Source organism: Sporisorium graminicola, chromosome SGRAM_1 (assembly GCF_005498985.1).
Source record: "Sporisorium graminicola strain CBS 10092 chromosome SGRAM_1, whole genome shotgun sequence".
NCBI classification, from domain to species: domain Eukaryota; kingdom Fungi; phylum Basidiomycota; class Ustilaginomycetes; order Ustilaginales; family Ustilaginaceae; genus Sporisorium; species Sporisorium graminicola.
The window spans coordinates 2,024,809-2,042,117 of record NC_043719.1 but is presented as its reverse complement, the minus strand read 5'-3'; the positions used below and the strand labels follow the sequence as shown (position 1 = coordinate 2,042,117).

The 17,309-nt window shown below is 56.4% G+C and overlaps 7 protein-coding genes across 7 annotated transcripts; 5 read left to right on the top strand and 2 right to left on the bottom strand.

Annotated features, from left to right (window-relative positions):
- Positions 1–127: 127 nt before the first annotated feature.
- EX895_000732 (uncharacterized protein) lies at positions 128–1,132 on the bottom strand (the record flags this gene model as incomplete). Its single annotated transcript, XM_029881333.1, has 1 exon — positions 128–1,132. The coding sequence occupies one exon, from the start codon at positions 1,130–1,132 to the stop codon at positions 128–130; it is 1,005 nt and encodes a 334-aa protein (XP_029742719.1).
- Positions 1,133–2,191: 1,059 nt separating this feature from the next.
- On the top strand, positions 2,192–3,802 carry EX895_000731 (uncharacterized protein; the record flags this gene model as incomplete). The annotated part of the gene is made up of 1 exon (XM_029881332.1): positions 2,192–3,802. One exon carries the CDS (start codon positions 2,192–2,194, stop codon positions 3,800–3,802), a length of 1,611 nt encoding a protein of 536 aa, XP_029742718.1.
- A 2,389-nt stretch (positions 3,803–6,191) lies between these two features.
- Positions 6,192–7,181, top strand: EX895_000730 (uncharacterized protein; the record flags this gene model as incomplete). Its single annotated transcript, XM_029881331.1, has 1 exon — positions 6,192–7,181. The coding sequence occupies one exon, from the start codon at positions 6,192–6,194 to the stop codon at positions 7,179–7,181; it is 990 nt and encodes a 329-aa protein (XP_029742717.1).
- Positions 7,182–7,290: 109 nt separating this feature from the next.
- EX895_000729 (uncharacterized protein) lies at positions 7,291–7,932 on the bottom strand (the record flags this gene model as incomplete). The annotated part of the gene is made up of 1 exon (XM_029881330.1): positions 7,291–7,932. The coding sequence occupies one exon, from the start codon at positions 7,930–7,932 to the stop codon at positions 7,291–7,293; it is 642 nt and encodes a 213-aa protein (XP_029742716.1).
- A 1,105-nt stretch (positions 7,933–9,037) lies between these two features.
- EX895_000728 (uncharacterized protein) lies at positions 9,038–10,243 on the top strand (the record flags this gene model as incomplete). Its single annotated transcript, XM_029881329.1, has 1 exon — positions 9,038–10,243. One exon carries the CDS (start codon positions 9,038–9,040, stop codon positions 10,241–10,243), a length of 1,206 nt encoding a protein of 401 aa, XP_029742715.1.
- Positions 10,244–11,721: 1,478 nt separating this feature from the next.
- On the top strand, positions 11,722–13,676 carry EX895_000727 (uncharacterized protein; the record flags this gene model as incomplete). The annotated part of the gene is made up of 2 exons (XM_029881328.1): positions 11,722–11,773; positions 11,920–13,676. The coding sequence occupies 2 exons, from the start codon at positions 11,722–11,724 to the stop codon at positions 13,674–13,676; spliced, it is 1,809 nt and encodes a 602-aa protein (XP_029742714.1).
- A 927-nt stretch (positions 13,677–14,603) lies between these two features.
- Positions 14,604–16,874, top strand: EX895_000726 (uncharacterized protein; the record flags this gene model as incomplete). The annotated part of the gene is made up of 1 exon (XM_029881327.1): positions 14,604–16,874. One exon carries the CDS (start codon positions 14,604–14,606, stop codon positions 16,872–16,874), a length of 2,271 nt encoding a protein of 756 aa, XP_029742713.1.
- Positions 16,875–17,309: the final 435 nt, after the last annotated feature.

The following is a 17,309-nucleotide window of genomic DNA, read 5'->3' as shown; positions in this document are numbered from 1 at the left end:
TACTCAATGACAGCTTTCACATCCGTCTCTCATTGATTGGTGAGCATCTGTGTTTCAAAGATACGAGGTTACAAGTACAACAGGAGAGCTCGATCCTGTGCGTGGATGGCTTAAAGCAGAAGACCCTTCATGCAGGTTGAACAGAAGACCTGGCCGATCCAGCTCTGGAAGTAGCCGCGCCACCCTTAGACTTCGCTTTTCCCTTCCCTCCTCCCCTTCCGCCTGCGCCGCCCTTCGATCTTCCTTTACCAGACTTTGCAGGTTTCCCGTCGTCATCAGCGTCGTCGACGTCCAGATCCTCCAGATCCGCTCCCTGTGACGGCGCGTCTGCGCTGGAAGCTGGCTGCGGAGGTAGATTGTCGGTCTGCATAGCACCTGCGCGCTCGGCGGCCTCCTCGACACCGCCGACGCGTCTTGCTTCCGTCACAACCTTGTCCGCATACAGCAGCTGCTCCATACGACCCAACTTCTTAGCCTCAACATCCTTGCGGAGTGCGTGTCGGAAGTCTTCCAGCTTGACACGCAGTCGATGCGGCGCTCTGGGAGGCAGCGTATGCGGGGTGCCGTCGACGCCGTTGAGGTTGCCGGTTGAATCGAGCGAAGCTAAAGACTGTTCCAAGGTTGCACCGAAGGAGCTGGAGCTGTTGGAGATAGCGCTGGTTCCGAGACCGAGCGCGTACGGGCTGGGGCGAGCACGGCAGCAGAGGTCGGTGATGAAGTCAACCGTCATTTCCTCCATGAGCAGTACCGAGTCGGGGTCGGGGTTGGGCGAGTCTCCGTAAGCGTACATGAGGTTGCGTAGGTCTCGCGCGAAGAGGTTGCGGTGGTTGAACGGCCGTCTGCCACGGACCTGCGCTGCTACCACTGCTGGCAGACCAGTAGTCGTGGAGGAGGATGAGGAGGGCAGAACGCCAGATGATAAGGCGAGGGCGGGATGGACGAAGGGTACGGCGGCAGCATCATGCGTCTGTGTTGCTTTGCCGCCTCGTGCTGGTTGTGCGGATGAACGGCCTCCTGCTGCTGCTGCTGCAATAGTGCTTGCTGCGGGACCGGCATGAGGGTGAAGAGAGGATCCCTGCCTTTGTCGAGCGCCGCCACCACGCTGCACCGAGCGCGTCGGAGTCGGAGGCATCTCGTTGATGGTTGCGCGGCCGAAAGAGGCTCAGCGAAGGGGTGGGAGATGGTCGAATGGAGGCTGGATTAGCGCGCTCGCATGCTGGAGTCGTTTCCAAGTTATGTGCACCGAAGGTCCTGTGCCTGGATACCAGAGCTCGTCGTTAAATGGGCGGGAGATTGTCAACGTACTCAGGGTGGATGCGTGAATATGAAGGCTGGGGCCACAAGAATGTCGAAGGAAGCATCACGACAGGTCGACTCGGAATTCGGCTTTGTCGTCACTCGGACGGGAGAATTAGAGCGGCAAAATGACGACTTCAGTGCGCGCGGCTCGCACGACCTCTGAATCCACGGAACTCAGCCCGCGAGAGCGCGCACAAAGAAAAGTCAAATAGAAAAAGTTGCGCTTTTCAGGGTCCAGAGCACTGATAACGCATGCGAACCCTGCATGGCGAGAGTGACACTGTGAACACAGATCGGCTGCCCCTGCCTGCTGCGTTGCCTGTCCTTTGACTCGGGTCCAACACTCGGAAGGAGATTGCGACCTTGATTGCGGCTCTTGCGACCCTGAACAAGCTAATCACTATAGCTCCTGATTTGCCAAAGAAGCGATCTCCTGTGCAGCCAGGAGGTCTCATACTCGACCGTGTGATAGTCCGAAAGGTCGTCCTTTTTTTTTGAAATCGGTCCCGCCGAAAAGGGGTGCGGTTGCTGCGCAATCTGAAAGGAAAAGCCCTAGCGCCTTCTCCCGACCGTTGCCAGTCCTCGAGCTGGTCAAAGCGTCGTGGATCAGCGTCTTGACACATTCATGAGCTCCCAATGTGATGTGACTTGTTGGAGGGAGTGCCGTTCCTGTGGTGCCTCTCGAAATAGCTGAGCAGCAGATAGCGGGGCGGCCTCGAGTGCGGGACCTGCGCCTCTCCTATCCCTCTCTCACACACCATCCCTCTCCCCCGCTCTTCTCCCTATCCATTGCCCAGTGCATACACTTACGCCTCGAATTCCGCACTCATCGTTTGCCTCCCCATCATCGTCTGCGCCTTCACCTCTTGAGCGCTAGTCTCCGACCAAGACCATGTCTACTCTCGCCTCTGACCGGGGCTTCGAGCTCGTCTGGGTCAATGCTTCGCCCACTGGCCCCATCGAACGCACTCGTCACGATCCGAGGGACTACTCGGCCACTCGTATCCCACTCGGAAAGTCCAAAACTATCTCTCGCTCCCCCGCCGAAACTACCGCCGCCCCCGTCAATGACCTCGGCGACTCGATCTATTTCCCCGGCGCCAAGGTTGTCTCTCGCGAGCATGCAGTCTTCGAGTGGCAGGACGGTTTCTTGATCGTTAAAGATCTCGGCTCGACTCACGGTACCTTTGTCGCTCGACGTCAGGCCAAATTTTCCGAAAGCGATGTGATCACCGAGACAGCTCCGCTCGCTGGCAAGAAGCGGGTCGAAGGCATCCTCACGGTTCAGGACGGAGACCTGATTGAATTTGGACGAGAATGTCGTCGATCGGACAACGTCTATCACCCCGTCCGGTGCTACCTCCGCGTTGCTCGCCAACCCGATCCTACTCCGAGCATTGCTCCTTTTGCCAGGAGTGGTGCAATCAGCGTCCCGGATGATGTTCTCGATTCCGACTCGGACATTGTAAGCATCACCGGCGACGCTTTCAACCGCATTCAGGTCCCCGCATTCACTGGAGGGCTCTCGTTCCACAAGGGCATCGACGCTACCGTGGCTCCTGTAACCCCTACGCCTATGGCAGAGACGCTGCGCGAAGTAGTTGACCTGACCAGTGACGATGAGGCCATTGGCGCCAGCGACGGAGATGGCACTTTCGACTCGGAAGTCTCGGAGGACGAGCACGCCTATGATTCGGACGCGGCGGCCTCCGAGGGTCACGATGGGCTCGGTGAAGAGTTCTTCGACGACGACACCGACTCTGGATCTGATATCGACGACCCCTTCGACTTTTCCACTGTCCCTTGGCGCCACGAGATCCATGAGGTTGCATGCGAGCAGGAGGAGCTCCGCCGTGAAGCACTCGATGCTCGAAGCCAGGGCGAGGCCTACATGGCCGGATACAAGACAGCTCAGACTCCAGACTCGCCAGCTACTTCTGTCGAAGCCGATTCTCCACTCCTCGGCGCTGCGAAGGAAAGAAGCCTCAGTCCCCTTGCCTCTCTCTCGACGCAAGTCGAGAGCTCGGAGGTGGAGGCCTCTGCTCCTCACGATGCTGCTTTCGCCCTGGAGGAGCCTGACAACGCTGATCATCCGGGCCAGGTCGCCCCTGTCTTCTCTTCGCCCCAGAAGCGAAAGCTTGACACTGAAGAAATTACGGATGCCACCGTAGAGAGAGCTCAGACGCTTACTGCGACGGTCTCTGCCGCTGTTGCACCTCCGACGTGCGGCGAATCGCCGGGTACAAGCACCGTTGTTCCAGCGATCACTTCCCTTGCCACCTCGCCCAGCAAGAAGATGCGCTTCTCGGATGATAAAGCCCAAGACGACGCTGCTCCCGCCGACAGAGCTCCATCTCGAGCCCGCAAGATCCGAACGATCGCAGCAAAGACCATCCAGGTCACCAGCCTCCTCTCTGCCGGATTCTTGGCCGGATCGCTGTTTACTTTCAAGAGCTTGATGAATGCCGCTGCTGCTGCCAACGCTGCTGGACACGGCAAGTAGTGAGCTTGGTCCGCTTTCTTTTCGATCGCGTTTCGATTCGGTTGTTGTGTTCTCTCTCTCTCTCTGTCGTGGCGCTGTTCATGCTAGCCACTGGAGCTGGTCATACTTTTTTTCCGCTCTGTCCTCCGCCTTGTTCCTGCTGACCTCAAATCTGTTCAATAGTCTCCCTGCAACGCAATGCAACCCTGTATCTTGAAAACTCTCTCGAAGCGGCTTGCCTGAGGATCACCCGTGTGGACCTCTGAGCGAAAGCATCCATGCTGCGGCTTAGTCGGTGCTAAGGCGATGCTGCTTGAGCCTGATTCGCCGCGTCACTTGTCTGGTGGGCTCAGACACCTTTGTGGTAATGTAATGAGCCGTGTGTGGCTGCTTGTTCCTTGTTGTCACACTCTAGTCACTTCATTTGCGTCGAAAGCGTGCATTTCTTGTCTGTTCTCGAGCTGATTAGAGGGTGATTCTTTACCACCATCCTCCTCGTTCAGATTGTTCCAATTCTCACGGCTCCTGTTCGAGACCGTCTTCTCCTTGGAGCCATCCATCTCGCTAGACGTCCTTCCTTCTCGCGTAGACGCCCGTGTTGCAATTGCCCACCACGGACGAACAGAACGCCGCAATAAAAGCTCAACCTCGAGTTCCAGTTGCCCCTGAGTGGTTGTCGATCGTAAGCCGAGCGCTGATTTCTCAACTTGATTTTCGTCTGCCAGCGAGTCCTCTCATGTCATTCGACCAGCTCAAAAGCTCAAGTTATGGCGAACTCCACGCCTATGCTTCGTGTCCGAACCGCTGGCGAGACTAGCATGCTACGCTTGTCGATGCTGCCTGCGGCGATCCACTGAATGAGCTCGCCTTCGTAACGCAAAAAGTCACCCAACTCCTCCACCTAAATGTTTAAGGTATATATTTTTACGATGCCCCGTAATGTATATACAACACCAAAAATGGGGATGTAGCTCAGTGGTAGAGCGTCTCATTTGCAATGAAGTTTCAATACTTCAATACAACCTTGAGAAGGTCTAGGGTTCAATCCCCTACATCTCCATCCTTTTTTGACATTTTATTCCATTCGCTGTCAGAAAAAAAAACTGCATTTTTTGACACCACCTTTTTTTGCCTACTGTCACTGCTGACCATCAAGAATCCAGATAGACAAAGAAGCTCAAATTGATCTTGTAGTGGGGGACATTTCCTAGCCGGTCGTCTGATTGGCTGCGCGGTCCAGCATTGGGCCGGGCTGCAAGTTACAGAATGTATGCTCGTATGGTCCAACAGATCTACTTCTCTGCAGCACGGTCGGGTGTTGCCGTTTTGCTTCGGATGTGATGCCTTGCTCCCGATAGCTGGGATGCACATCCACATCTGGGCCTGTTCACCGAAAAGCGCCTATAGGATCTCTTTGTCGATATCAAGGAACCTGTTTCGGCTCAGTATCGGCCTATAGTGAAGGCTGCCCCGCAGCGACACGGAGCGTGGGAGCTTTGAGGGCACACTTTCTGAGCGTGTGGGATATGCTTCTGTGCAGTCTTGGCGCTGTCTCGGTCAATCCGATTTCGGAAGGTGTTCCTTTCGCCGGTGCCGCGAGTTGACGAGACAGGCTTCCGAGTGGAAATGGAAAGCTGGATCTGCGTACCGCTGTCATCTTGTCGGAGAGGAGATGGTCGCAGATCTCTTTGATGCTTTTTTGTTTTGTTTTGGCAAACCGTCTTAACCTGGACACCGTTTGTCCAGTCCCTGGCGCCGAATGTCCAGCAATATGTACAGGGATCCTCAACCGAGCGTTCAGCATGACTTCTCGTCCGCACCGCTTGTAAGCGTGATGCTCTCGTCACCTACCGAATGATCTCGCCTGATCTCGTCATGTCCCCCACAAGCTGCAGCAGCAGGGCCAAGACCACACATCCTCGCCGTCGTCGATGTCGTGTGGCCCATCAGCGCAGCTACTGTCCCTCTCTTCATCTCGAGGGCGCACCCCACATGAAAGATCCTCGAACTCTTTCGAAAGCTCATCTTCTCGTGGCTGAACTTGAGAGGCCACAGCGGAGTGCGCTCGGACCTCATTCCACCTGCCCTTTCACTCGCCGCGACTGTGCATTGATTAGACAAACGACACACTGCGCACGACACACACAGGGCGAGAAAAGTAAGTCCGCTTGTCTAACTCTGACTTGCGGCTAAGTTGATTCCTACGTATGGGCCTCGAGCACCAGGAAATGGAGCTAGCTACCAGCTATAAGTAGAACGCACTCCTTCGCCTCGCCTCGATTCGTTCCTTTCCTCCTCCTCTCCAGCCACGGTTCTCTCCCTTGTCGGATCACTCTGGTCGGATCACTCTGATCGGCTCTTCCATCAGCACTTCATCAACATCAACACCACCCTTCTTCAGGACGTCGAGATGAGCGCCTCCTACAAGTACCGCCTACTCTACTCGCAGGGAGGCAAGCCGTTCATGAAGGGCGAAGATCTGTACGACGAGCTCGAAACGAACGGCATCCCCTCCGGCGGCGTCCGATGGCAATTCTCCACGCGCTTCCGCCCTTCCAAGTCGGGCTTCCGCGATGTCTTACTCGAGAGCATCCTCGACATGTGCCAGAAGCACAAGCTCACCCCTCTCGAGATCCGACACCCGTTGACGCAAGGCGGACGCAGCTTCGTCGACGTCATCTTTGCCAAAGGCGAAGACGTGCTCAAGGTGTATGAGTACGAGATCGCCTTTGACTTTTACGGCTCCAAGCCCGAGCTGGTCAACCGCGCCATTCCCGTTCGCAAACACATAGCCTTGTGCATTCAGACCCTGCCAGCCTTGACCAATCTGGCGGCCGTGCTTGCTGCGGTGAGAGCCAATGTGAGGATCCGCGAGGCTGGGAGCATTGTCGATGTATGGGCGCTGCACTGTGCTGACTCGGGAGTTTTCAAGGGCAAAGTGCTGGTGCTTCTCGAGCTGACCACGCAGAACGACGTCGTGCATCTCAAGGCCCGCGCCTCGATCCCCGGATGGTTCGTCTTTGATGGCGTTGCCTACCTGGTTCGCTTTCCCGAACGACCCTTTTGGTGCTTCCAATGCCGGTACGATGAACGTGGATCCTTCCACAGCATGCACACATGCCCGCATTATCCGTGCAGCGTGTGCAAAAAGAAGGGCCATGCTGCAGTCAATTGTGCTAAGCGTCGGGCGCAGATTGCGAAGAAGAAGCGAGCTGATGCTTCCAGCGACGACAACGACGACGACGACGACGACGAACGCCCCAGAGCGACTTCGGAGGTCGGCGCATCGATGGAGCGACGATTCGCCTGGCTTGGCATCCGAGGTGACAGCGTCGAGGCCGAAGAGCTTGCTCGTGACTTCGGTGTGCTGGCCCTGTCCGAAAGCGATATCGGTAAGTAGCTGGTTGCGTAGGGCTCGAGCGTCGAGTCGAAAGACATCCATGGAAGATTAATTGATGGATGTTGGTATCACACCTCTCGAATCGAAAAAGTCTTCTTGTTGTTGCCCATCAATGTGTCTGTGGACTCTCCTGCAAAGCTGCCATGTGATGTTTGACGTGCATAGAGAGCTCTTCGGCGGGTGCATGGGAGCGATGTGTGAAAGTGTCTGATGCTGGACTGCTGCGCAACGCAGAGTCTGTACTTGTATTGACAGCTATCGATGTGAGCGCGGACCGTGCTAGTGCTGACGATCTAGACAGCGGAGTGGGTGAAGCGGTGGTGCTGCCCGGATCGGTTGGAAGGCGTTTGGGTGGCTTCTTGGAGCTGCCTCTCTCCGGCGCGATGATGTTGCCCACAGACAACCTCGAAAACTGCTGTGCATCCAAGACATGATCCAGCATATCGCCCATCTGCAAGGACCGCGAATTGGGAAGCGGCGATGTCGAATGCGTGTCCTGTCGAAGCGGTGTATGATCGATCTTTCCGAACACGTCCTGACAATCCGCACCACCAGCCGCAGTAGGCGTTCGCACTTCGGTCTGCAGGCTGATCGTAGTAGTCGGTGAGATCAGGTCGGCTACTTGCGCGTGTTGCGAGGCGGTGGGAGTGTCATGAAACAACCGCCGCGAGGAAGGTTGGTGGAACGGACTGCTTTCGATGCTGCTCGTGCTTGTGCTGGTGCTCATACCCATGAGCATGGGGTTGTGCATGGTTTGGAAAGGTGAGATGGACGCTCTCCGAACAGGTGGTGAGAGAGAGGCCTGTCTGGTACTGTTGGTGGTGGTTGATCGCGATGATGAGGCAATGATCGGTGGTGGCGACTCGAGGGTTGTGTTGGTCATGGAAGCTTCAAAGGATCTGTCAAGGTGGCTGTCTTCGATGCTGTTCATGTTGCAAGCAGGTCTGAAAGTCGTTGAATGCTGCAGCAGGTCGCCTGTCGAGCCGACGCTATCTCGCATGTGCGCTGTATGTGTGCAAGTCGATCAAGTGATGAGGTTCGGCGCAGGCGAGGATCGGTTGTCTGGAGGAGAAGAAGGCGTTAACGGAAGAGCCGAAAAGCCAAACTAGTCAGTGATCGTCGGTCGAGCCGAGCAGCTGATCCAATGCATTCGATCGGACGAGCAGAATGGACACAAGGTGCCGAGCACGCTGCGGGCTGCGCAGTAGTCAGCCTCCAACTTGCTTTCAGTGTGTGGGTAGACAGTGGCAAGTCGGCATGCAGGGTTCAATTCGAGGTCGTTCGGTCTTGGATGCAGAGCATGCAGGTTAGAGAGAGAGCGCCAGCCAAGAAGAGTGCTGTGCTGTGCTGTACTGTCGGGCCTTGCGGTAGTGTGATGCGCTTCAGCTTCTGTGAAAAGCAAGTGTCGCCGACCAACACCCGCAGCTGCTGCTGCAACAACACTCAGTTCTTGCAGCACGAAAGCAATGAAACCCCGGTTCAGGCACGTCGCGTGCCACGATGATCTGCGAGGGACCGCTATCTCAACCAGCCTGCCAGCTGGACAGCCAAGCAACAACAAACATTCGGACATACACTGGTCGCGTACTGCTGCAGAAATTACATTTTCGAGAGTTCTTCGAAAATCATGCGAGCTCTTTCGCCTCTGTCACATTTCTCAGGATCGAACAGCACATCCTCCCGATCCTGATTCGAGCTCGTCAGATGCTGGACCCTGAACATCGGTTTTTGCATCTTCTGCATCTTCTTCTTGAGCTCGTCAAGAAGGGGGTTTCCATCTTGCTGACTGAATGCTCCCCGTGCCTGCAGGTTCTGCTAGGATGGATTCGCCTTGAGCATCGCCTCGACTTTCCAGTATGGTGCAACCCAGCGAGGATGTCGACGACCCGTTCTTCTTGCTGCTTCGCGAACGAGCGCTCCAATCACGAAAGCAGCAGGGCATCCCTTTCGACCAAGATCGTCACGAGCAACCATGGCCACAGCGTCTGCCGCGGCCACCTTCTGCACGCGAGTTCCAAAATATCATTGAAGTGCACATTCCTGTACTCATCGAGGGCTGCATGAACGATCGTCCAGGGATCGCCAATTGGAAGGACACAAGTTACCTCGAAGCATGTATGGGACCTGATCGGAGCGTCGCGGTGGCCATCACCCCCGACGGCAGAGCGGACGACCTCATCCTGCATCCCGAGAATGGAGGCTCAGTGTTTGCACTTCCCATGGAGCAGAGCATGCCGTTCTCAGAGCTCTTGGATCGGCTCTCGAAGCAGGTGCACGGCAAAGCAGATACGATCGCCTATCTTCAATCGCAGAACTCGAACCTGAGTGTCACAGAGTACGGAGACCTGTCGCCTCTGTTGCAGGATCTCGAGATGCGCACAGGCTCGCATAAGTCTGAACTGGAGAGTAGACACCGCAGCGACTTGCCGTGGGCCACGGAAGCGCTCGCCCATACTCCCGAAGCGACCAACATCTGGATCGGCACCTCTGCGTCTCGCACCTCGATGCACAGAGACTACTACGAGAACCTCTTCACAGTCGTGCGAGGCTGGAAGGAGTTTACCGTCTATCCTCCCGCCGAAGCCTGCTTCCTGTGCGACGACGAAGAGTATCCTGTGTATAGGTACGTCAGGGATCCCAGTCAGCAAGATTGCGACTCGGAGCGCTTGAGTCTGCAGAGGGACGGCGAAAGTGCGACAACGAGATGGATACCGATTGATCCGACGTTGCCTAAACACGCAGATCGCAATGCACCGTTCGTCCACCGCGACCTCAATGCGACATCATCATCGTCAGGGACAACGGTGCGCCAGCACAGTCCACAGACCAAGTACGGGTACGCTCTGCCGCCGCTCAAGATCCGAGTCCACGAGGGTGAGACGCTCTACCTTCCTAGCGGCTGGTTTCACCACGTTGCGCAGCAACAAGATGAGCAGATCGTTGCTGTTCATGGTCAAGACTCGATCGACCGTGGCATATGCCTGTGCCTCAACTGGTGGTACGAGATCTCGGATGAGGTTGCCATACAGCTAGAAGAAAGTAGCTTGGCAATACCCACGTGACTTCGCCACCCTCACAACCAGCCTCGGCATGCGTCTTTGCATGGAGAGGCCAATCCTAAACTCTCCGAAGCGATGGCCAGGGCTGCCAACGGTGTCGCACGAGGAAGAGGAGACGAGGCGCGGCATTACGATGACAGAACAAAAGCGACGGAGCGTAAGAGCGGAGTCAAAGTGCGTGGCGTCAGATCTCACTGGCAGAAACGAAGCAGTCGGCATCGGGATCCCCCATTTCCTTGAGCAGGAATGCGGGGAAAAGAAAGAGAGCTTTCTTCTGCTGCCGCGGCTGCTATATTGTATCTCTCGTTGCCGACGACGCCTACGAAAGTGCTACCGACCTGTTTCCCCTTGGTAGCCTCCGTTGCTGCGGCCCCCATTCTCATTTTCAATTAGATAACGTACAGGTGCCTGAGCACCTCGAGCAGTTACATCGACATCGTGTGCAAGGGAGGCAGACGTCCGTCGATGATCGAATGCCGTTCTGCTTTGTTTGTCGCTTTCACGTCTTGTGTTACAAATGTCATGTCGGCAAACCGTTGCAGCTGCTCGGCTAGTCCCATGCAGAGCCCCACGTCCCATTTTTTGCAGACACTGCCTCCACCCAAGGCGCACCAGCAGAGCAAAGTTTGAATAGCCGCTCGAGCCACGCTTCACTCGAATGCAACTCCGCGCTAGTAATGTGCGATTGACTTTAGCCCGTCATATACTGTTGCGCTTTAGCGAAGGTTCGGAAGGAGGCTGATGATGTCGATGATGGCGTAGTTGGTGAATATGCGACTAGGACTTAGGCTCGCAGAGAGAGACACTCCACCAAAGACTCCGCAAAGCATGTGCCCATTGGGCCATTCACACTGGGAATCACCACAAGATGGTGGATCCGTGCTGTAAAGAGTGGCGCTCACATTGGAACAGAAAATGAAAGCGGCTTGAGCCATGCTGGGTAACCGACACATGGGACGAGCGTGGTGTTGCTCGTTTGCTCGAGCAGCGGCTCCCAGCGAACCGCTGATGAACAGCAGCCGCTGCACCGGCGACGGGCGACAAAGCTCATTAGCAGCTGCTCCGCGCGACGGACACTAACATGACCGCCATTTCTTTTCTTCGAGGGGCGCGCCAAGCGAGTTCTATGCGAGACATGACAATAACTCTAGTGACCCTACTCTCTGCAGCCGGGCCTCTTGGGCCATTAGCCCAGATGAACATCGCTCAGATCGCCCTTGCACGCATGCGCATCATCTGCATGGCTGATCGTGCCCAGTCCTTGAGAACGTATATAGGCTAGTCCAGGCAAGGCCCAACACCGCTTAGCATCCGTCCATGTCTGTTCACCCACACCATCTAGACGCTGTGTAACTTTCTGAACTTGATCAAGCTTCGACCTGCCCGTTTCACGACACCACTTCGTTCTTCATCCTGTACCATTTCACACACATACTCCCGACCACCGATCGACCGACCACCGTCCGTCACAAGATTCCGACATGGTCATTGAAATTGGCCAGAAAGAGATCGAGATCCAGCCTGGATATGTCGGTGAGTACACAGACCTGCTGCCTCAAGCGATCCTTCACGTCCTCATGTCGAGAAGCAGTGCATCATCAAAAGCTTCCCATTCTAAAGTACAGTGTCACTGACAAGAGGAGAAACATTCACTCACTTTTGATTCCGTCACTCTACAGGCAACTTGACGCCGGACCAGGAAGAGAAGCTGCAAGAGCTCTGGCTCAAGTTCTTTGAAGTTTGCGAAAACGCCTCGGAAGATGACGACGGCAACGCGCAGTCCAAAGGCAAGGGTGGCGACCTCGGCGGCTGGGACGAAAAAAAGTCTGGGCCAGACGGCGCGGGTATCCCCAAGGACGACAAGGCCAAGGACGAGCTCAAGGCTCGCGAGGAGCAGGCAGCTCTCGACGAGCTGCTGCAATCCTACGGGCCCTCGGCGCTACGCAACACCTTCTGGAAGTTTGTCAAGATGGACAATCCCGACACGGATGTCTTGCGTTTCCTGCGTGCCCGCAAGTGGGACGTCTCGCGTGCCTTTGCCATGATGGCTGGCTGCATGAAATGGCGTCTGGACAACAACGTCGAGGAGCTCGCCGAGAACGGCGACCTTGGCAACGCGAGTATCGAGAAGTTCCTTGACCAGCAGCGCAGCGGCAAGACCTACGCCATGGGTACCACGGACAACGAGCAGCCAATCTGCTACATCCACGTCAAAAAGCACCTGACGTGGGGACAGCCCGGCGCATCCATGTCCAAGTACGTCATCTACGCCATGGAGTCGTTCCGTCTGCTGATGCAGCCGCCCAACGACAAGGTGGTGCTGCTGTTTGACCTGACCGGGTTCGGTCTGAGGAACATGGACTGGAACTGCATCTTGTTCATCGTCAAGTGTCTCGAAGCGTACTATCCCGAGTCGCTCGGCACGCTGTACATCCACAATGCGCCGTGGATCTTCTCGGGGATCTGGAAGCTGCTCGGACCCATGCTCGACCCCGTCGTGCGCAGCAAGGTCAAGTTCAGCAAGAAGCCCGAGGACCTGGACATCGTGCCCAAGGAGCGCCTGCTCTCCAACATGGGAGGCGACAACATCAACGAGTTCGAATTCGTCGAGCCCGAAGAGGGCGAGAACGAACAGACCAAGGACGAGGAGGGCAAGAAACGCACCTGGGACAACTACATGTCGATCGCCAAGGAGTACGAGCAGGTGACGCGCAAGTGGTGCGAGACCAAGGGCAAGGACAAGGACGTGGTCAACCAGCGAGAACTGTTGGTCAAGAAGCTGCGTGTAGCGCAGTACGAGCACGAGCCGTACTTCCGCGGCAAGACGGTCTACCACCGTGACGGTACGATCGATGGCCAGGGTATCGTGACGTGGAACTACAAGCAGAAGGACGGCGAGACCATCCGCCACGTTGTCGGTCGCAGGGCCTGCGTTGCCACTCTCAAGAAAGAGATCGCCGAGATCGAGGGGGGCGCGGATCCGGAAGAGGTCGAGAAGCGCATCGGTGCCAACGCGGATAAGGAAGGTGGTAAGGAAAATGGCGCGGCTGCCGGTGGTGCTGCTGGTGCTGCTGCTGCTGGTGGAGCCTCTGCTGCCGCCGCTACTGCCGGTGATGACGACGGCAACGATGCTTTCCACGAGGCACCTGTTGCCTCAAACGCAGCAACAAAGGAGGCCATCGATGTCAACACGGACAAAGTCATCTCGCATGACGAAGAAGCCGCCAAGGAGGCTGGACCCGTTTCCAGCGGCAACGGTCACGCCAATGGAAACGGAAACGGCGCGGCTATCGGAACCTACTCTGAAAAGAAGGCTGCCACCGACTACAAGACCGAAGACGCCTCGGACCGCCGAAGCCTCAACAAGAGTGGCAGCGTCAAGTCGATCAAGAACTCGGGCTTCGCCAAGCTCAAGTCGGTTCTCAACAAGGCCTGAACGTGCGTGCCATCCGGGCGAGAAGATCTCGGGTTTCTGGACTGTTACATTGTATTCTCACCTGTCGCTCGGCTTGTTGTCCCGCTAAGGATCCGTGTATTGCCTTGCCTGCTCTTATTAATGCATTCAAGATACCTTGGTTTACGTTGGTGTATTCAGAGGACTGTGTGGGGCCTTCGCTGTTGTGCCGTGACGGCTTGGCATTCTCTCATTGATGATTGGCCGTACAGGAACAGTTTGAAGAAAGCACGTTATCGGCTACAGCAGCTTGGTACCGGGAAGGTTGTTGATAGGAGTGATAGACATCAAAAGCCGACGGTCGAGCGTGGTTGCGGGCAAGGGGAGCTCAAATGAGGCACTCGAGATTGGCTGGAGTGAGCACGGCTGCGGTTGCTGTCACCGCGAAGGTCCTCGTTGCAAAGGGCCTATTTTCAATTGCCTCGTCCCTAATTCGTTCTCTCAGAGACTCGGCTGGTGCGGCCGTGTGAGACTGATGATTAATTCGGCCTTGTTTGACAGCCTGGCTAACACTTCATCGCACCCAAGCGGACCGTAGAAAGCCATCTCTTATCCTGCCTAATCGTACATCGCTCTCCTGCCGTCTTTGCTAGAACGCAGGATCAAGACTATGACATGACCGCAAAGCCGCCTCGACCAGCAAGGTCGTCGTCGTCTTGGCCGACCTTCCTGGTCAGATTAGGCTACTTTTCGGGACATGCTCGACCGCTTCCTCAGGCTTCCAAAAAGATTCATCCATGCAAAAATCTTCTCGCAGATCGAGGGATAGAAAACGCAAATGTTGTCGCTCGACAGCTCCTCTCGGCGCCTTCAAAAGGCTTCGTAGCTTCTTCGAGGCATTCTTGTCGACTACAACGTCTCTATCGCGCTTTGTCTCCATCAGCATTGTCCACCGCAACCGCAGACAAGATGGCACCTATCGCGGTCTCTCCCAAGGCAGCCCCGGCTGTCCCTGCTGGTAAGAGCAGCAACAAAAAGGCCAACTCCAAGCAGAAAGGCACCGAGAAAGTCAACTTTGCATCGTTCGACGTCACCGATCAGGTCTTCTACCGCTCGGCAGACGCATCCTGCTCTGCCATCGTCAATCTCAAGCCCATCGTGCCCGGTCACGTCCTGGTCATCCCCACCAAACCCTATCACAGACTGTCCGAAGCGCCAGCAAATGTCGTGGCTTCGCTCTTCCAGAGCGTCCAGGAGATCTCCAAGGGTCTCGAAAAGGTGTTTGAGGCCGATGCGCTGACGATCAGTGTTCAGGATGGCGAGGCGGCGGGCCAAACAGTGCCTCATCTTCATGTGCACATCTTGCCTCGCAAAGCGGGCGATGTTACGCCGAACGACCTGGTGTACTCGCACTTGGAGCAGTGGGGCTTTGATGTCAAGAAGCTGCTGAACAATCCGAAGGAGCTCAAGATGGATGCGGGTGACGACAGAAGTCCGAGGTCGAAGCAGGAGATGCGAAAGGAAACCGAATTCCTGAGCTCCTTTTTCAACGCCAGTGGCAAGTTTGATGCCAAGAAGCTCGAGACGCTGCAGTCAAAGGCGAGCAAGCGAGCGCTGAATGCTGTTGCTCCAGTCAAGCAGAAGCGCTCCCGCGTGGATCGACTTCCGGTCACCCTGCTCAGTGGCTTCTTGGGTGCAGGCAAGACGACGCTCCTCGAACACATCCTCACCTCCAGGGACCACGGCCTCCGTGTCGCCGTCGTGGTCAACGACATGGGTGCGCTCAACATCGATGCATCCCTGCTCTCCAACCACCGCGTCACCCAGGCCGAAGAGAAGGTGGTGCAGATGCAAAACGGCTGCATCTGCTGCACGCTCCGAGGCGATCTGCTCGAGGAGGTCGCCGCGCTCGCCGAGAACCGCGAGATCGACTACCTGCTGATCGAGAGCACGGGCATCTCGGAGCCCATGCAAGTCGCCGAGACCTTCTCGGAAGAGTTTGCAGACATGTACACGCAGATGGCCGAGGAGCTGGAGGACGAGATCCGCGCCGACCCGCAGAAGAAGGAGGAGCACGAAAAAGTGGCCAGGATCCTCAAGCAAGGTGGACTGCCCGCAGTGGCTCGACTGGACACGTGCGTCACTGTTGTCGATGCGGTGAACCTGTTCAACGACTACAACACGACCGACTTCCTGGTCGACCGCCACAAGGACGACCACGACGTGCCCGAGGAAGACGACCGCAACATCTCGGACCTGCAGACCGACCAGCTCGAGTTTGCCAATGTCATCCTCATCAACAAGTGCGACCTGGTGGGCAAGGAAGAGGTCGACCGCATCCGCGCCTTCATCCGCCTGCTCAACCCAGACGCGAAGATCATCCCGACCACGCGCAGCCGCATCGATCTCAAGGAGATCCTCAACACGAACCTGTTCAGCTACGAAAAGGCGGCGATGGGAGCAGGCTGGCTCAAGAGTCTCAACGAGGAGATCAAGCCCGAGACGGAAGAGTACGGTATCGGCAGCTTTGTCTACAAGGCGCGTCGGCCATTCCACACGGCGAGGCTGTGGGAGACGATCCGCGAGGTGTTTGTCGTCATCCAGAGCGAGTACATCGACGATGGCGAGGATGAGGACGAAGATGACGACGCCACCATCGCTAGCGACGACGAGACCGACGCAGAAGAGGAGGACATGGAGGTGGATCAAGAAAATGAAGACGGCATCGACGACGAAGCGCAACCTCAGCTCAACCCACAAGCACGACTGGAAGCCAAGAACGCTAGCGACACTTTCGCGCCGCTGCTGCGATCCAAAGGCTTTGTCTGGCTCGCGACGCGACCGCTCATGTTTGGCGAGTGGTCGCAGGCGGGCATCATGCTGACACTCCAAGGCGGCGCACGATGGCGCTGCGAGCTGGACGAAGACATGTGGCCTCAGGACAAGGAGATTGTCGAGGCGATCAAGAAGGACTTTGTCGCACCGTGGGGCGACAGGAGGCAGGAGATTGTGCTCATTGGCCTAAACATGCGCGAGGGCGGAGAGGACAAGCTGCGCGCTGCGCTCGACAAGTGTCTGCTGACGGATGCAGAGATGCAGCAGTGGGAGGGAATCATGAACGACTCGAGTCTTGAGGATGTCAAGCAGAAGCAGGCCAAGCTGCAAGAGATCTTTGAGGACGGCTTCGAAGACTGGCCCGATCACGAAGACCCGGAGGCTCATGAGGGCCACAACCACTAGCTTTGCCGCACACATTCTTCCTGTATAGTCCCAACCACCAAAAAGCTTCGTCCAGAAAGCATGTTTACGTCTCGTCTCGTCTGGTCTGGTCTGGTCTCGACGGGTGGTTGCGGGCTGTGTTGCGACGAATGTATGAGCCTCTCGGTACAGGGTTGCCGATCAATGACGCCCCCAACGCCTTGAAACTGACTCAAGCGGCGTAAACAAAGTTATGATCGGCGAATGCACATATCTTACTTCGGAGTTTCGCTTCTGTTGCCGTCACAACTTCGGGTCGCCGTCCAGGGACGCCTTTCATCATGAGGAAGCTCCCAAAATAGAGCATGCTGCGTCGGCGAAAAAGCGAAAGCCGAGGTTGCGCGTGACTGTCTGCAAGCTCGGGCTCCGCAATGGAAGCGGGGGGACGATCAAGGCAGGCGAGTAAGGTCTGGCTCG